This window comes from Ascaphus truei, chromosome 10, assembly GCF_040206685.1.
Source record: "Ascaphus truei isolate aAscTru1 chromosome 10, aAscTru1.hap1, whole genome shotgun sequence".
In the NCBI taxonomy this organism is placed as follows: Eukaryota; Metazoa; Chordata; class Amphibia; order Anura; family Ascaphidae; genus Ascaphus; species Ascaphus truei.
This window is the reverse complement of record NC_134492.1, coordinates 62,063,709-62,083,708: the sequence shown is the minus strand read 5'-3', so window position 1 is coordinate 62,083,708 and position 20,000 is coordinate 62,063,709. Positions and strand designations below refer to the sequence as shown.

Sequence of the window (20,000 nt, the reverse complement as noted above, 5' to 3'; positions counted from 1 at the left end):
ACAGACACAGACAGACACAGACAGACACAGACAGACACAGACAGACACAGACACAGACACAGACACAGACACAGACACAGACACAGACACAGACACAGACACAGACACAGACACAGACACAGACACAGACACAGACAGACACAGACACAGACACAGACACAGACAGACAGACACAGACACAGACAGACACAGACACAGACACAGACACAGACACAGACACAGACAGACAGACACAGACAGACACAGACAGACAGACACAGACAGACACAGACAGACAGACACAGACAGACAGACACAGACAGACAGACACAGACAGACAGACACAGACAGACAGACACAGACAGACAGACACAGACAGACAGACACAGACAGACAGACACAGACAGACAGACACAGACAGACAGACACAGACAGACACAGACAGACACAGACAGACACAGACAGACAGAGACAGACAGACACAGACAGACAGACACAGACAGACAGACACAGACAGACAGACACAGACAGACAGACACAGACAGACAGACACAGACAGACAGACACAGACAGACAGACACAGACAGACACAGACAGACAGACACAGACAGACAGACACAGACAGACACAGACAGACAGACACAGACAGACAGACAGACACAGACAGACAGACAGACACAGACAGACAGACAGACACAGACAGACAGACAGACACAGACAGACAGACAGACACAGACAGACAGACAGACACAGACAGACAGACAGACACAGACACAGACACAGACAGACACACAGACAGACACAGACACAGACACAGACAGACAGACACAGACAGACACAGACACAGACACAGACAGACACAGACACAGACAGACACAGACAGACACAGACAGACACACACAGACAGACAGACACAGACACAGACACAGACACAGACACAGACACAGACACAGACACAGACAGACAGACACACGGGGAGGGAAAGAGAGTGGGGGGAGACACTGAGGGGACGGATAGAGAGGGACTGGAGGGAGAGGGAGAGACTGGGAGAGGGGAGAGACGTCCTGAGAGGTCCTAATGTGGCGGGAAGAGAGAGATTAATAATACTGCAGAAATGGGGACGCTATTAGACAAATATCATAATATTTATTTGTAAGTGATGTAATTTGTGTTATAAATACTTTTTTTGTAGACGCGTGGTGGGGGCGTTACAAAGCTGGTTCACCCTCATTGGCTGAACCGGCTCACGTGCACTGACGTCATGTGATTTTTGATTACATCAGGCAGGGGGGGCCCGAGAAATGTCATGGATGAAAAGGGGGGCTCGGCATAAAAAGTTTGCTCACCCCTGCGTGTATATAATAATGTACACTTTGCCCCTAGGAGGGACTGACCCCTTAACCATGTCACTGCCATTAGTACACTTTGCCCCTAGGAGGGACTGACCCCTTAACCATGTCACTGCCATTAGTACACTTTGCCCCTAGGAGGGACTGACCCCTTAACCATGTCACTGCCATTAATACACTTTGCCCCTAGGAGGGACTGACCCCTTAACCATATCACTGCCATTAGTACACTTTAACCCTAGGAGGGACTGACTCCTTAACCATGTCACTGCCATTAGTACACTTTGCCCCTAGGAGGGACTGACCCCTTAACCATGTCACTGCCATTAGTACACTTTGCCCCTAGGAGGGACTGACCCCTTAACCATGTCACTGCCATTAGTACACTTTGCCCCTAGGAGGGACTGACCCCTTAACCATGTCACTGCCATTAGTACATTTTGCCCCTAGGAGGGACTGACCCCTTAAACATGTCACTGCCAGTTGTACACTTTGACCCTAGGAGGGACTGACTCCTTAACCATGTCACTGCCATTAGTACACTTTGCCCCTAGGAGGGACTGACCCCTTAACCCTGTCACTGCCATTAGTACACTTTGCTCCTTGGAGGGACTGGCCCCTTAACCATGTCACTGCCATTAGTACACTTTGCCCCTAGGAAGGACTGACCCCTTAACCATGTCACTGCCATTAGTACACTTTGCCCCTAGGAAGGACTGACTCCTTAACCCTGTCACTGCCAGTAGTACACTTTGTTCCTAGGAGGGACTGACCCCTTAACCATGTCACTTCCATTAGTACACTTTGCCCCTAGGAGGGACTGACCCCTTAACCATGTCACTGCCATTAGTACACTTTGCCCCTAGGATGGACTGACCCCTTTACCATGTCACTGCCATTAGTACACTTTGCCCCTAGGAGGGACTGACCCCTTAACCATGTCACTGCCACTAGTACACTTTGCCCCTAGGATGAACTGATCCCTTAACCATGTCACTGCCATTAGTACACTTTGTTCCTAGGAGGGACTGACCCCTTAACCATGTCACTGCCATTAGTACACTTTGCCCCTAGGAGGGACTGACCCCTTAACCATGTCACTGCCATTAGTACACTTTGCCCCTAGGATGGACTGACCCCTTAACCATGTCACTGCCATTAGTACACTTTATCCCTAGGAGGGACTGGCCCCTTAACCATGTCACTGCCATTAGTACATTTTGCCCCTAGGAGGGACTGACCCCTTAAACATGTCACTGCCATTAGTACACTTTGCCCCAAGGAGGGACTGACCCCTTAACCATGTCACTGCCATTAGTACACTTTGCCCCTAGGAGGGACTGACCCCTTAACTATGTCACTGCCATTAGTACACTTTGCCCCTAGGAGGGACTGACCCCTTAACCATGTTACTGCCATTAGTACACTTTGTCCCTAGGAGGGACTGGCCCCTTAACCATGTCACTGCCATTAGTACATTTTGCCCCTAGGAAGGACTGACCCCTTATATATGTCATGATATAGCCATAGATGTTTCTAGCTCTTCGATATAATTACCAGAAAATGTCTCTTAAGTTTATACACGTCACTAACCTCTTCTCCTCTAGGACACAAAGCTTTTCCAGCCGCCCATTCTGGTATTCGTGGATTGCCGACTCGGGGCTGATCTGCTGAGCGACGCTGTTCATAAGATTACGGGGTTAGAAAGTGTGGCGTTCCACTCGGATAAACCGCAGACCGAAAGGACCAAGATCCTCCAGGTGAGGGTGCTAAAAGGGTCGGGCCCTCTTCGGGGCAAAGTGTACTAATGGCAGTGACATGGTTTATTTTTTTATATATTCTTTTTCTTATTATTGCTTCAGGAAATAATCAAATTAACATCAATACTTCTTTTTTTTTTTTTTTTTTACATATAACTGAAAATAATATTCTAGGGTGAGGGGGAGGTAGGAGAGGGAAGGAGGGGGAGAGAGAAGGGGAGCGAGACGCAGAGAACTGCAGAGAGGGAGACGCAGAGAGGGAGACGCAGAGAGCTGTAGAGAGGGAGACGCAGAGAGCTGTGGAGAGGGAGACGCAGAGAGGGAGACGCAGAGAGCTGTAGAGAGGGAGACGCAGAGAGCTGTGGAGAGGGAGACGCAGAGAGCTGTGGAGAGGGAGACGCAGAGAGCTGTGGAGAGGGAGACGCAGAGAGCTGTGGAGAGGGAGACGCAGAGAGCTGTGGAGAGGGAGACGCAGAGAGCTGTGGAGAGGGAGACGCAGAGAGCTGTGGAGAGGGAGACGCAGAGAGCTGTGGAGAGGGAGACGCAGAGAGCTGGGAGAGGGAGACGCAGAGAGCTGTGGAGAGGGAGACGCAGAGAGCTGTGGAGAGGGAGACGCAGAGAGCTGTGGAAAGGGAGACGCAGAGAGCTGTGGAGAGGGAGACGCAGAGAGCTGTGGAGAGGGAGACGCAGAGAGCTGTGGAGAGGGAGACGCAGAGAGCTGTGGAGAGGGAGACGCAGAGAGCTGTGGAGAGGGAGACGCAGAGAGCTGTGGAGAGGGAGACGCAGAGAGCTGTGGAGAGGGAGACGCAGAGAGCTGTGGAGAGGGAGACGCAGAGAGCTGTGGAGAGGGAGACGCAGAGAGCTGTGGAGAGGGAGACGCAGAGAGCTGTGGAGAGGGAGACGCAGAGAGCTGTGGAGAGGGAGACGCAGAGAGCTGTGGAGAGGGAGACGCAGAGAGCTGTGGAGAGGGAGACGCAGAGAGCTGTGGAGAGGGAGACGCAGAGAGCTGTGGAGAGGGAGACGCAGAGAGCTGTGGAGAGGGAGACGCAGAGAGCTGTGGATCCCAGCGCCTTAGACCGTAGTGTCGGTTATGTGCTCTGAATACTTTAATTCCTTTAATCGTTCCCATGACCCACGCAGCAATGCTGTGGGGACCCAGTTCCAGTGTTTGAAGGGACTAATCGCCTCTTTGAAGGTGTCGGGAGTCAGCGTGTTCAGGAACAGCTTCCATTTATTTCGGATTTATCCGTTCTCTGCTCCGTGTCTCCATATGAAGAAACAACAAAGGGATAGGGAGTGATCACAGAACCATACTAATTGAATGAAGTGGTCAAATACATCAATGTGGTAATCAAGTAATGGGTGCAAACTGTGAAGTGAAAAGTGAATCAGAAAAGGTGAAGGGAAACACAAAATGGATGTGCCCCCTAAAAGAATTCACTTAAATGCACACCATAACAGTGTAAAAATTAGCTTTTAATAAATTTACTTAAAACATATATTACCAAAGTAATGTGTAATGTGAATTAAAAATATATTAAATCAACGCTATCGGGCAACCGTGTCGTCTGTTATAAGTACATACTATCCCAGTTAACCACTTGATAATGGTGGGATAAGAAGACACAGGTTGCTAGGAGTCAGGGTGTTAACCCCTCTGGAGCAACGGTGAGACCCAATAATGAAAGTGTATAAATGTACACAAGTGAGTGGCCAATGGGTTAAATGTCCAGTTACCTTGCTAGATCAACCAGCACTGCGCACTATAATAAAGACTTTAGTGTGTTAAAATAAGAGTGCTAGAGTGATAAAGCTGGCAAATGCAGTGATAATGGTGATACATACACTGCAGCATAGACCTGCCAGACACAGCAGTGCTGTGCAAGGAAAGCAGGCACACTCACTATAAAATTAAAGAATACAATAAATAATTAGCTGATGGGATCAACACAGTTAGAGCCAGGAGACTACTGACACTACATTAAAACAGCTCCAAGTAGGAGACTGACAACATTGCGCGTCCAACGCGCGTTTCCCTCCAGCAAAGGAGCTTCCTCAGGGACAAATTTTACTGGGGCAGTGAGGTCTGAACCTTTTTATACCCTGGCAGTACCCTAATTGCAAGATCAATTGATCACAGCTGTTGCACATGCGCAGTGTGCTTACACCTAAACTCACTCCATAAGGTACTTATATACTAATTAGACACACTATCAGTCAATTCCTTAGTGTCATACCTTCAGTTAGCACTTTTCCCAGTAATTTTCGGGCTTTAGGAGCAGTTTTTATAACTATAAATCGTGTGCTCCGGTTGGGGTGGCTACTGCGCATGCGCGGGAACTTAGAGGTGATTACAAACGGTCTTTTTCCATTGCGCATGCGCGACATCTTAGAAAATATTCCTGTATCATTCCATACGCATAGCGCATGCGTGTGCTCTTAGAAATAATTCGACTCCATTCCCATTCAATATGCGAATGCGTGGGGACATAGAAAAGTTTACAGTCTCACATATGCGTCGTGCGCTACTGCGGTTTGCGCATGCGCTGGGACTTAAAACTTATACCATTCTGGCCTGTTCTCATTGCGCATGCGTTGACACTTAGAAATTTTGCGATATCTCTGTTAGTTAGTCCCGAGCATGCGCGGGGATTTAGAAATTATACCGTTAGGGTCTATACTCATTGCGCATGCGTTGACACTTAGAAATTTTGCGCGATCTCTGGTAGATAGTCCCACGCATGCGCGGGGACTTAGAAAAAATTCCTAATATCTAACAGAGCATGGTATACATGCGCAGAGACACAGATTGAATCTATGAAAACACATAGAGAACCTAATAGTAAAGTGCATATATAGGGTACTGATTAAAAGTGGATGTTATGGGTATATGTTATGGTTATAAGGGACTTATATTGCACATATATTAATAAGTGATTGTGCAAGTAAGGATGTTAGCAACCCCCCATAATTATATTATGTTACACAATGTGTCAAGTTGTAATGCAATGGTTGATAATTAAATTGATCAATTCAAAGATATAGGATGTATATTTGCTCGTAATTTTTATTATCTCAATTTTTAATGTATGGCACGTATACACTCATTACACAAATATTAAACCCACTGCTGGGTTTAGAACTTTAGTCTTATAGTCACTAGTCTAAATAATAATACTATAAAATATTTATTGTTTCAATACCAAAGGCTGAGAACTGTCTTAGTGGACAACGGAAATGACTGAGCCGGTTATCAGAGAGACCAGTTCTGTGTATATTCACAAAGTTGATCAAATGCAGAATACACATGGCCAATCAGTTGGCCCCCTTATCCAATAAAAGGTGTGAAGGTGAACCCCTCATTAAGACCATTGGGGCTCCTTGTTTTTAACTTATAAATCCATTCTGCTTCGATACGAAGCAAGGATTGATCAGTGTTGCCACCTCTCATGGGACATTTCAATTGATAAATGCCCATGAATTTAATAGCATTAATGTCGCCATCATGACATTGTGTAACGTGTCTAGCAACCGATGTCTCTGCAGAGTGTTTAATAGAATTAATGTGTTCAAGAACACGTCTGCGCAGCTGTCTTGTTGTCTTACCAACGTACCTCTTACCACAATTACATGTGATAAGATAGATAACGTTGGTGGTACGACAGTTGATGAAGCTATCGACACTGAATTGTAAAGTATTGTCATGATTGGCGAATGCTTTGCCAACGTTGATGTGTCTGCACGCTTTACATCCCTGGCAGCGATACATACCCTTCACGGGGCTCAACCAGGTGGTAGTTCTAGCCCGCTGAAAATGGCTGTTAACTAGAGAATCCCGTAGGTTCCTAGATCGCCTGCTTGTAATGATGGGTCTAGGACCTATAACCTTAGCCAGGTCCTCATCTGCCTGGAGGAGATGCCAATGTCTTGCAAAGATCTTTTTAATAGCCCACCATCTTTTATTAAAGGTGCCAATGACTCTGATTGTATTGTCCTTCACTTTCTCATTATTACTGGACAGAAGTGAGACCCTATCGCTGTGTAGTGCCCGATGATAAGCCTTATTCAATGTCTTGATGCTATACCCACGGTTGAGGAACCTAGATCGAAGTTCTTTGGATTGGGTAGTAAATTCCTCAATCGTCGAGCAGTTACGCCGAAGACGGAGGTACTGCCTTATTGGGATACCTGCTATCAGGCTCCTGGGGTGTTGGCTCTGTGCCAGTAACAAACTGTTAGTTGCTGTACTTTTTCTAAACACCTTAGTTTGGATATTGCATTCGTGATCAACATAGATGTTCAGATCTAAAAATGTTATTGATGTAGTACTCATCACAGTCGTGAGCCTCAAATTAAGCGTGTTCGTATTCAGCACCTCAACAAATTCATACAGTAGTTGACTGGATCCTTCCCACAGGAGCAGGATATCATCTATGTACCTGATCCACATGGAAATGTGGCCAGTGTACATAGAAAGTTCCTCATTAAAAACGTGGGTACGTTCCCACCAGCCCAGGTACAGGTTGGCATATGTGGGTGCACAAGCTGTGCCCATAGCTGTACCTTGGGTCTGGTGGTAATACTGCCCATCAAAGACAAAATAATTATGTGTTAGAACGAAGTTAAGTAGGTCCAACACAAATGAGTTATGTCTATTGAACCTACAATCCCTAGTCGCTAAGAAGTATTGTACAGCAGTTGCGGACCTTTGTCAGTTGTTTGACCAAAATATCTCATCAAATAGTGACATAACTGGCCCCTTTACTCACCTTAAGATCAAGAGTCATTTTACTCCACCCATTTCCATCTGTCCAGCTGTTGAACTCTTTGTCGGCTGCGTTACTAGGGACCTTGAAGCCGAACCTAAACACTACAAGTCTGACAACAACCTCACATTTGAGGAAAGAACCGGCCTAAGAGACCTGATGTCTAATAAAGCCTATACCATCAAACCATCTGATAAAGGTGGTAACATAGTTATTTTAGACACTGAAGCCTATGTTAATGAAAATATGAGACTCCTCAATGACAAAGATTGTTATGAGACCCTGGAACGCAGTCCCACATCTGAATACAAATCAGAACTACTGAACATCTTGCAGGACGCCCTAGACACAGAAATGATAAGCCGTAATGAGTTTGACTTTATGTACCGCAGGTCGCCCACTGTGGCGACATTTTATACCTTACCTAAGGTACATAAACGCCTACAATCCCCTCCCGGACACCCAATTGTCTCAGGCAATAACTGCTTGTCCGAAGGCAGTAGTATTTATTTGGATAAGGTTTTGAGGGACTTTGTCATCAGCCTCCCGTCGTATGTCCAGGATACGAAAGATACACTCGAGAGACTGGACGGTATCCATGTTACATCTCAGACCATTCTTGTAAGTTTAGATGTTGAATCATTATATACTTCCATCGTTCACAAGAATGGTCTTACTGCTGTACAATACTTCTTAGCGACTAGGGATTGTAGGTTCAATAGACATAACTCATTTGTGTTGGACCTACTTAACTTCGTTCTAACATAATTATTTTGTCTTTGATGGGCAGTATTACCACCAGACCCAAGGTACAGCTATGGGCACAGCTTGTGCACCCACATATGCCAACCTGTACCTGGGCTGGTGGGAACGTACCCACGTTTTTAATGAGGAACTTTCTATGTACACTGACCACATTTCCATGTGGATCAGGTACATAGATGATATCCTGCTCGTGTGGGAAGGATCCAGTCAACTACTGTATGAATTTGTTGAGGTGCTGAATACGAACACGCTTAATTTGAGGCTCACGACTGTGATGAGTACTACATCAATAACATTTTTAGATCTGAACATCTATGTTGATCACGAATGCAATATCCAAACTAAGGTGTTTAGAAAAAGTACAGCAACTAACAGTTTGTTACTGGCACAGAGCCAACACCCCAGGAGCCTGATAGCAGGTATCCCAATAGGGCAGTACCTCCGTCTTCGGCGTAACTGCTCGACGATTGAGGAATTTACTACCCAATCCAAAGAACTTCGATCTAGGTTCCTCAACCGTGGGTATAGCATCAAGACATTGAATAAGGCTTATCATCGGGCACTACACAGCGATAGGGTCTCACTTCTGTCCAGTAATAATGAGAAAGTGAAGGACAATACAATCAGTCATTGGCACCTTTAATAAAAGATGGTGGGCTATTAAAAAGATCTTTGCAAGACATTGGCATCTCCTCCAGGCAGATGAGGACCTGGCTAAGGTTATAGGTCCTAGACCCATCAATACAAGCAGGCGATCTAGGAACCTACGGGATTCTCTAGTTAACAGCCATTTTCAGCGGGCTAGAACTACAACCTGGTTGAGCCCCGTGAAGGGTATGTATCGCTGCCAGGGATGTAAAGAGTGCAGACACATCAACGTTGGCAAAGCATTCGCCAATCATGACAATACTTTACAATTCAGTGTCGATAGCTTCATCAACTGTCGTACCACCAACGTTATCTATCTTATCACATGTAATTGTGGTAAGAGGTACGTTGGTAAGACAACAAGACAGCTGCGCAGACGTGTTCTTGAACACATTAATTCTATTAAACACTCTGCAGAGACATCGGTTGCTAGACACGTTACACAATGTCATGATGGCGACATTAATGCTATTAAATTCATGGGCATTTATCAATTGAAATGTCCCATGAGAGGTGGCAACACTGATCAATCCTTGCTTCGTATCGAAGCAGAATGGATTTATAAGTTAAAAACAAGGAGCCCCAATGGTCTTAATGAGGGGTTCACCTTCACACCTTTTATTGGATAAGGGGGCCAACTGATTGGCCATGTGTATTCTGCATTTGATCAACTTTGTGAATATACACAGAACTGGTCTCTCTGATAACCGGCTCAGTCATTTCCGTTGTCCACTAAGACAGTTCTCAGCCTTTGGTATTGAAACAATAAATATTTTATAGTATTATTATTTAGACTAGTGACTATAAGACTAAAGTTCTAAACCCAGCAGTGGGTTTAATATTTGTGTAATGAGTGTATACGTGCCATACATTAAAAATTGAGATAATAAAAATTACGAGCAAATATACATCCTATATCTTTGAATTGATCAATTTAATTATCAACCATTGCATTACAACTTGACACATTGTGTAACATAATATAATTATGGGGGGTTGCTAACATCCTTACTTGCACAATCACTTATTAATATATGTGCAATATAAGTCCCTTATAACCATAACATATACCCATAACATCCACTTTTAATCAGTACCCTATATATGCACTTTACTATTAGGTTCTCTATGTGATTTCATAGATTCAATCTGTGTCTCTGCGCATGTATACCATGCTCTGTTAGATATTAGGAATTTTTTCTAAGTCCCCGCGCATGCGTGGGACTATCTACCAGAGATCGCGCAAAATTTCTAAGTGTCAACGCATGCGCAATGAGTATAGACCCTAACGGTATAATTTCTAACTAACAGAGATTGCGAAAAATTTCTAAGTGCCAACGCATGCGCAATGAGTATAGACCCTAACGGTATAATTTCTAAATCCCCGCGCATGCGCGGGACGAACTAACAGAGATCTCGCAAAATTTCTAAGTGTCAACGCATGCGCAATGAGAACAGGCCAGAATGGTATAAGTTTTAAGTCCCAGCGCATGCGCAGACCGCAGTAGCGCACGACGCATATGTGAGACTGTAAACTTTTCTATGTCCCCACGCATGCGCATATTGAATGGGAATGGAAAAAGACCGTTTGTAATCACCTCTAAGTTCCCGCGCATGCGCAGTAGCCACCCCAACCGGAGCACACGATTTATAGTTATAAAAACTGCTCCTAAAGCCCGAAAATTACTGGGAAAAGTGCTAACTGAAGGTATGACACTAAGGAATTGACTGATAGTGTGTCTAATTAGTATATAAGTACCTTATGGAGTGAGTTTAGGTGTAAGCACACTGCGCATGTGCAACAGCTGTGATCAATTGATCTTGCAATTAGGGTACTGCCAGGGTATAAAAAGGTTCAGACCTCACTGCCCCAGTAAAATTTGTCCCTGAGGAAGCTCCTTTGCTGGAGGGAAACGCGCGTTGGACGCGCAATGTTGTCAGTCTCCTACTTGGAGCTGTTTTAATGTAGTGTCAGTAGTCTCCTGGCTCTAACTGTGTTGATCCCATCAGCTAATTATTTATTGTATTCTTTAATTTTATAGTGAGTGTGCCTGCTTTCCTTGCACAGCACTGCTGTGTCTGGCAGGTCTATGCTGCAGTGTATGTATCACCATTATCACTGCATTTGCCAGCTTTATCACTCTAGCACTCTTATTTTAACACACTAAAGTCTTTATTATAGTGCGCAGTGCTGGTTGATCTAGCAAGGTAGCTGGACATTTAACCCATTGGCCACTCACTTGTGTACATTTATACACTTTCATTATTGGGTCTCACCGTTGCTCCAGAGGGGTTAACACCCTGACTCCTAGCAACCTGTGTCTTCTTATCCCACCATTATCAAGTGGTTAACTGGGATAGTATGTACTTATAACAGACGACACGGTTGCCCGATAGCGTTGATTTAATATATTTTTAATTCACATTACACATTACTTTGGTAATATATGTTTTAAGTAAATTTATTAAAAGCTAATTTTTACACTGTTATGGTGTGCATTTAAGTGAATTCTTTTAGGGGGCACATCCATTTTGTGTTTCCCTTCACCTTTTCTGTGTCTCCATATGAGTCAGATTTTCCTGTGGTGACAGAGAACAGGAATGATTGTAGCTGGGCCATCGTTGGGGCGCGGGCTTTGATCCAGTTGACTAATATCAACTTTTGTGCCAACAAAAGAATTACACCCACCAGTTGTGGTCTCAGTCATAGTTTCCCAAACATTCAAATATCCAAAGAGCATTGCCCTGAAGTCAAAGGAAAGCTGTACTCACACGAGCTTATTTAGGAAGCCCGAGGTCTTACACCAACATTTCCGTATCTTCCCACAGCACCACAAACAGTGTGAGATATCAGCATCCCTGCAGCCACATTCCTGACACAGGACCCTGGACCCATGTTGGCATTTATTCAGTTGTGCTGGGGATATGTAAGGCCCGATTGATTATTTGGATCTGTAGCTCCCTTAAGTACACATCTATAGTAATCGAGCGCTCCTCTCCATACCCCGCGCCCAGACCTTCTAGATCCAAAAGCTCAGGGAACGCCACTTGCCCTTTGGTGAGCAAAGGATTCCAGTACTTGGCAGTAACGATCTCTATCAAACTACTGTAAATCAGGTTGGAGGTGAAGCCCGTCTTCAGGGACGTATCGCGCCCCCAGCCTCCAGCATTATGCTCCAGTGAAGACAGCACTTCCCTGATCAGACGGGCTGCACAATGTCACAGCTGTGGGGAAGCACAGACTGGCTGCACAATGTCACAGCTGTGGGGAAGCACAGACTGGCTGCACAATGTCACAGCTGTGGGGAAGCACAGACTGGCTGCACAATGTCACAGCTGTGGGGAAGCACAGACTGGCTGCATAATGTCACAGCTGTGGGGAAGCACAGACAGGCTGCACAATGTCACAGCTGTGGGAAGCACAGACTGGCTGCACAATGTCACAGCTGTGGGGAAGCACAGGCTGGCTGCACAATGTCACAGCTGTGGGGAAGCACAGACTGGCTGCACAATGTCACAGCTGTGGGGAAGCACAGACTGGCTGCACAATGTCACAGCTGTGGGGAAGCACAGACTGGCTGCACAATGTCTCAGCTGTGGGGAAGCACAGACTGGCTGCACAATGTCTCAGCTGTGGGGAAGCACAGACTGGCTGCACAATGTCACAGCTGTGGGGAAGCACAGACTGGCTGCATAATGTCACAGCTGTGGGGAAGCACAGACTGGCTGCATAATGTCACAGCTGTGGGGAAGCACAGACTGGCTGCATAATGTCACAGCTGTGGGGAAGCACAGACTGGCTGCACAATGTCTCAGCTGTGGGGAAGCACAGACTGGCTGCATAATGTCACAGCTGTGGGGAAGCACAGACTGGCTGCACAATGTCTCAGCTGTGGGGAAGCACAGACTGGCTGCATAATGTCACAGCTGTGGGGAAGCACAGACTGGCTGCACAATGTCACAGCTGTGGGGAAGCACAGACTGGCCGCATAATGTCACAGCTGTGGGAAGCACAGACTGGCTGCACAATGTCACAGCTGTGGGGAAGCACAGACTGGCTGCACAATGTCACAGCTGTGGGGAAGCACAGACTGGCTGCACAATGTCACAGCTGTGGGGAAGCACAGACTGGCTGCACAATGTCACAGCTGTGGGGAAGCACAGACTGGCTGCACAATGTCTCAGCTGTGGGGAAGCACAGACTGGCTGCATAATGTCACAGCTGTGGGGAAGCACAGACTGGCTGCACAATGTCTCAGCTGTGGGGAAGCACAGACTGGCTGCATAATGTCACAGCTGTGGGGAAGCACAGACTGGCTGCACAATGTCACAGCTGTGGGGAAGCACAGACTGGCTGCACAATGTCACAGCTGTGGGGAAGCACAGACTGGCTGCACAATGTCACAGCTGTGGGGAAGCACAGACTGGCTGCACAATGTCACAGCTGTGGGGAAGCACAGGCTGGCTGCACAATGTCACAGCTGTGGGGAAGCACAGACTGGCTGCACAATGTCTCAGCTGTGGGGAAGCACAGACTGGCCGCATAATGTCACAGCTGTGGGGAAGCACAGACTGGCTGCACAATGTCACAGCTGTGGGGAAGCACAGACTGGCTGCACAATGTCACAGCTGTGGGGAAGCACAGACTGGCTGCACAATGTCACAGCTGTGGGGAAGCACAGACTGGCTGCACAATGTCTCAGCTGTGGGGAAGCACAGACTGGCTGCACAATGTCTCAGCTGTGGGGAAGCACAGACTGGCCGCATAATGTCACAGCTGTGGGGAAGCACAGACTGGCTGCACAATGTCACAGCTGTGGGGAAGCACAGACTGGTTGCACAATGTCACAGCTGTGGGGAAGCACAGGCTGGCTGCACAATGTCTCAGCTGTGGGGAAGCACAGACTGGCCGCATAATGTCACAGCTGTGGGGAAGCACAGACTGGCTGCACAATGTCACAGCTGTGGGGAAGCACAGACTGGCTGCACAATGTCACAGCTGTGGGGAAGCACAGACTGGCTGCACAATGTCTCAGCTGTGGGGAAGCACAGACTGGCTGCACAATGTCACAGCTGTGGGGAAGCACAGACTGGCTGCACAATGTCACAGCTGTGGGGAAGCACAGGCTGGCTGCACAATGTCTCAGCTGTGGGGAAGCACAGACTGGCCGCATAATGTCACAGCTGTGGGGAAGCACAGACTGGCTGCACAATGTCACAGCTGTGGGGAAGCACAGACTGGCTGCACAATGTCACAGCTGTGGGGAAGCACAGACTGGCCGCATAATGTCACAGCTGTGGGGAAGCACAGACTGGCCGCACAATGTCACAGCTGTGGGGAAGCACAGACTGGCTGCACAATGTCACAGCTGTGGGGAAGCACAGACTGGCTGCACAATGTCTCAGCTGTGGGGAAGCACAGACTGGCCGCATAATGTCACAGCTGTGGGGCACAGACAGGCTGCACAATGTCTCAGCTGTGGGGAAGCACAGACTGGCTGCATAATGTCACAGCTGTGGGGAAGCACAGACTGGCCGCACAATGTCTCAGCTGTGGGGAAGCACAGACTGGCTGCACAATGTCTCAGCTGTGGGGAAGCACAGACTGGCTGCACAATGTCACAGCTGTGGGGAAGCACAGACTGGCTGCACAATGTCTCAGCTGTGGGGAAGCACAGACTGGCTGCACAATGTCACAGCTGTGGGGAAGCACAGACTGGCTGCACAATGTCACAGCTGTGGGGAAGCACAGGCTGGCTGCACAATGTCTCAGCTGTGGGGAAGCACAGACTGGTTGCACAATGTCACAGCTGTGGGGAAGCACAGGCTGGCTGCACAATGTCTCAGCTGTGGGGAAGCACAGACTGGCCGCATAATGTCACAGCTGTGGGGAAGCACAGACTGGCTGCACAATGTCACAGCTGTGGGGAAGCACAGACTGGCTGCACAATGTCACAGCTGTGGGGAAGCACAGACTGGCTGCACAATGTCTCAGCTGTGGGGAAGCACAGACTGGCTGCACAATGTCACAGCTGTGGGGAAGCACAGACTGGCTGCACAATGTCACAGCTGTGGGGAAGCACAGGCTGGCTGCACAATGTCTCAGCTGTGGGGAAGCACAGACTGGCCGCATAATGTCACAGCTGTGGGGAAGCACAGACTGGCTGCACAATGTCACAGCTGTGGGGAAGCACAGACTGGCTGCACAATGTCACAGCTGTGGGGAAGCACAGACTGGCCGCATAATGTCACAGCTGTGGGGAAGCACAGACTGGCCGCACAATGTCACAGCTGTGGGGAAGCACAGACTGGCTGCACAATGTCACAGCTGTGGGGAAGCACAGACTGGCTGCACAATGTCTCAGCTGTGGGGAAGCACAGACTGGCCGCATAATGTCACAGCTGTGGGGAAGCACAGACTGGCTGCACAATGTCACAGCTGTGGGGAAGCACAGACTGGCTGCACAATGTCACAGCTGTGGGGAAGCACAGGCTGGCTGCACAATGTCACAGCTGTGGGGAAGCACAGACTGGCTGCACAATGTCACAGCTGTGGGGAAGCACAGACTGGCCGCATAATGTCACAGCTGTGGGGAAGCACAGACTGGCCGCACAATGTCACAGCTGTGGGGAAGCACAGACTGGCTGCACAATGTCACAGCTGTGGGGAAGCACAGACTGGCTGCACAATGTCTCAGCTGTGGGGAAGCACAGACTGGCTGCACAATGTCACAGCTGTGGGGAAACACAGACTGGCTGCACAATGTCACAGCTGTGGGGAAGCACAGACTGGCTGCATAATGTCACAGCTGTGGGGAAGCACAGACTGGCTGCACAATGTCACAGCTGTGGGGAAGCACAGACGGGCTGCACAATGTCACAGCTGTGGGTAAGCACAGACTGGCTGCACAATGTCTCAGCTGTGGGGAAGCACAGACTGGCTGCACAATGTCACAGCTGTGGGGAAGCACAGACTGGCTGCACAATGTCACAGCTGTGGGGAAGCACAGACTGGCTGCACAATGTCACAGCTGTGGGGAAGCACAGACGGGCTGCACAATGTCACAGCTGTGGGTAAGCACAGACTGGCTGCACAATGTCTCAGCTGTGGGGAAGCACAGACTGGCTGCACAATGTCACAGCTGTGGGGAAGCACAGACTGGCTGCACAATGTCACAGCTGTGGGGAAGCATAGACTGGCTGCACAATGTCTCAGCTGTGGGGAAGCACAGACTGGCTGCACAATGTCACAGCTGTGGGGAAACACAGACTGGCTGCACAATGTCACAGCTGTGGGGAAGCACAGACTGGCTGCACAATGTCACAGCTGTGGGGAAGCACAGACTGGCTGCACAATGTCTCAGCTGTGGGGAAGCACAGACTGGCTGCACAATGTCACAGCTGTGGGGAAGCACAGACGGGCTGCACAATGTCACAGCTGTGGGGAAGCACAGACTGGCTGCACAATGTCTCAGCTGTGGGGAAGCACAGACTGGCTGCACAATGTCACAGCTGTGGGGAAGCACAGACGGGCTGCACAATGTCACAGCTGTGGGGAAGCACAGACTGGCTGCACAATGTCTCAGCTGTGGGGAAGCACAGACTGGCTGCACAATGTCACAGCTGTGGGGAAACACAGACTGGCTGCACAATGTCACAGCTGTGGGGAAGCACAGACTGGCTGCACAATGTCACAGCTGTGGGGAAGCACAGACGGGCTGCACAATGTCACAGCTGTGGGGAAGCACAGACTGGCTGCACAATGTCACAGCTGTGGGGAAGCACAGACTGGCCGCACAATGTCACAGCTGTGGGGAAGCACAGACTGGCCGCACAATGTCACAGCTGTGGGGAAGCACAGACTGGCCGCACAATGTCACAGCTGTGGGGAAGCACAGACTGGCCGCACAATGTCACAGCTGTGGGGAAGCACAGACTGGCCGCACAATGTCACAGCTGTGGGGAAGCACAGACTGGCCGCACAATGTCACAGCTGTGGGGAAGCACAGACTGGCCGCACAATGTCACAGCTGTGGGGAAGCACAGACTGGCCGCACAATGTCACAGCTGTGGGGAAGCACAGACTGGCCGCACAATGTCACAGCTGTGGGGAAGCACAGACTGGCCGCACAATGTCACAGCTGTGGGGAAGCACAGACTGGCTGCACAATGTCACAGCTGTGGGGAAGCACAGACAGGCTGCATAATGTCACAGCTGTGGGGAAGCACAGACTGGCTGCATAATGTCTCAGCTGTGGGGAAGCACAGACTGGCTACACAATGTCACAGCTGTGGGGAAGCACAGACTGGCTGCACAATGTCACAGCTGTGGGGAAGCACAGACTGGCTGCACAATGTCACAGCTGTGGGGAAGCACAGACTGGCTGCACAATGTCACAGCTGTGGGGAAGCACAGACTGGCTGCACAATGTCACAGCTGTGGGGAAGCACAGACTGGCTGCACAATGTCACAGCTGTGGGGAAGCACAGACTGGCTGCATAATGTCACAGCTGTGGGGAAGCACAGACTGGCTGCACAATGTCACAGCTGTGGGGAAGCACAGACTGGCTGCACAATGTCACAGCTGTGGGGAAGCACAGACTGGTTGCACAATGTCACAGCTGTGGGGAAGCACAGACTGGCTGCACAATGTCACAGCTGTGGGGAAGCACAGACTGGCTGCACAATGTCACAGCTGTGGGGAAGCACAGACTGGCTGCACAATGTCACAGCTGTGGGGAAGCACAGACTGGTTGCACAATGTCACAGCTGTGGGGAAGCACAGACTGGCTGCGTAATGTCACAGCTGTGGGGAAGCACAGACTGGCTGCATAATGTCACAGCTGTGGGGAAGCACAGACTGGTTGCACAATGTCACAGCTGTGGGGAAGCACAGACTGGTTGCACAATGTCACAGCTGTGGGGAAGCACAGACTGGCTGCACAATGTCACAGCTGTGGGGAAGCACAGACTGGCTGCACAATGTCTCAGCTGTGGGGAAGCACAGACTGGTTGCACAATGTCACAGCTGTGGGGAAGCACAGACTGGCTGCACAATGTCACAGCTGTGGGGAAGCACAGACTGGCTGCATAATGTCTCCGCTGTGGGGAAGCACAGACTGGCTGCACAATGTCACAGCTGTGGGGAAGCACAGACAGGCCGCATAATGTCACAGCTGTGGGGAAGCACAGACTGGCTGCACAATGTCACAGCTGTGGGGAAGCACAGACTGGTTGCACAATGTCACAGCTGTGGGAAAGCACAGACGGGCCGCATAATGTCACAGCTGTGGGGAAGCACAGACTGGTTGCACAATGTCACAGCTGTGGGGAAGCACAGACTGGTTGCACAATGTCACAGCTGTGGGGAAGCACAGACTGGCTGCACAATGTCTCAGCTGTGGGGAAGCACAGACAGGCTGCATAATGTCACAGCTGTGGGGAAGCACAGACTGGTTGCACAATGTCACAGCTGTGGGAAAGCACAGACGGGCCGCATAATGTCACAGCTGTGGGGAAGCACAGACTGGTTGCACAATGTCACAGCTGTGGGGAAGCACAGACTGGTTGCACAATGTCACAGCTGTGGGGAAGCACAGACTGGCTGCACAATGTCTCAGCTGTGGGGAAGCACAGACAGGCTGCATAATGTCACCGCTGTGGGGAAGCACAGACTGGTTGCACAATGTCACAGCTGTGGGAAAGCACAGACGGGCCGCATAATGTCACAGCTGTGGGGAAGCACAGACTGGTTGCACAATGTCACAGCTGTGGGGAAGCACAGACTGGTTGCACAATGTCTCAGCTGTGGGGAAGCACAGACTGGCTGCACAATGTCTCAGCTGTGGGGAAGCACAGACAGGCCGCATAATGTCACAGCTGTGGGGCACAGACTGGCTGCACAATGTCACAGCTGTGGGGCACAGACTGGCTGCATAATGTCACAGCTGTGGGGAAGCACAGACTGGTTGCACAATGTCACAGCTGTGGGAAAGCACAGACTGGCTGCGTAATGTCACAGCTGTGGGGAAGCACAGACTGGCTGCACAATGTCACAGCTGTGGGGAAGCACAGACTGGCTGCACAATGTCACAGCTGTGGGGAAGCACAGACAGGCCGCATAATGTCTCAGCTGTGGGGAAGCATAATGTCACAGCTGTGGGGAAGCACAGACTGGCTGCATAATGTCACAGCTGTGGGGAAGCACAGACAGGCCGCATAATGTCACAGCTGTGGGGAAGCACAGACTGGCTGCACAATGTCACAGCTGTGGGGAAGCACAGACTGGCTGCACAATGTCACAGCTGTGGGGAAGCACAGACTGGCTGCACAATGTCACAGCTGTGGGGAAGCACAGACTGGCTGCATAATGTCACAGCTGTGGGGAAGCACAGACTGGCTGCATAATGTCACAGCTGTGGGGAAGCACAGACTGGCTGCACAATGTCACAGCTGTGGGGAAGCACAGACTGGCTGCACAATGTCACAGCTGTGGGGAAGCACAGACTGGCTGCACAATGTCACAGCTGTGGGGAAGCACAGACAGGCTGCATAATGTCACAGCTGTGGGGAAGCATAATGTCACAGCTGTGGGGAAGCACAGACTGGCTGCACAATGTCACAGCTGTGGGGAAGCACAGACTGGCTGCACAATGTCACAGCTGTGGGGAAGCACAGACTGGTTGCACAATGTCACAGCTGTGGGGAAGCACAGACTGGCTGCATAATGTAT

At 49.3% G+C, this 20,000-nt stretch overlaps 1 protein-coding gene across 3 annotated transcripts in view; it reads left to right on the top strand.

Annotated features, from left to right (window-relative positions):
* DDX59 (DEAD-box helicase 59) overlaps positions 1–20,000 on the top strand; it is a 37,776-nt gene that overhangs the window by 9,870 nt on the left and 7,906 nt on the right. For all 3 annotated transcript variants that reach the window (XM_075617065.1, XM_075617064.1, XM_075617063.1), the window contains one exon: positions 2,936–3,088. In XM_075617065.1, the coding sequence (XP_075473180.1) occupies positions 2,936–3,088 (153 nt within the window). The remainder of the gene's footprint in view (positions 1–2,935; positions 3,089–20,000) is intronic.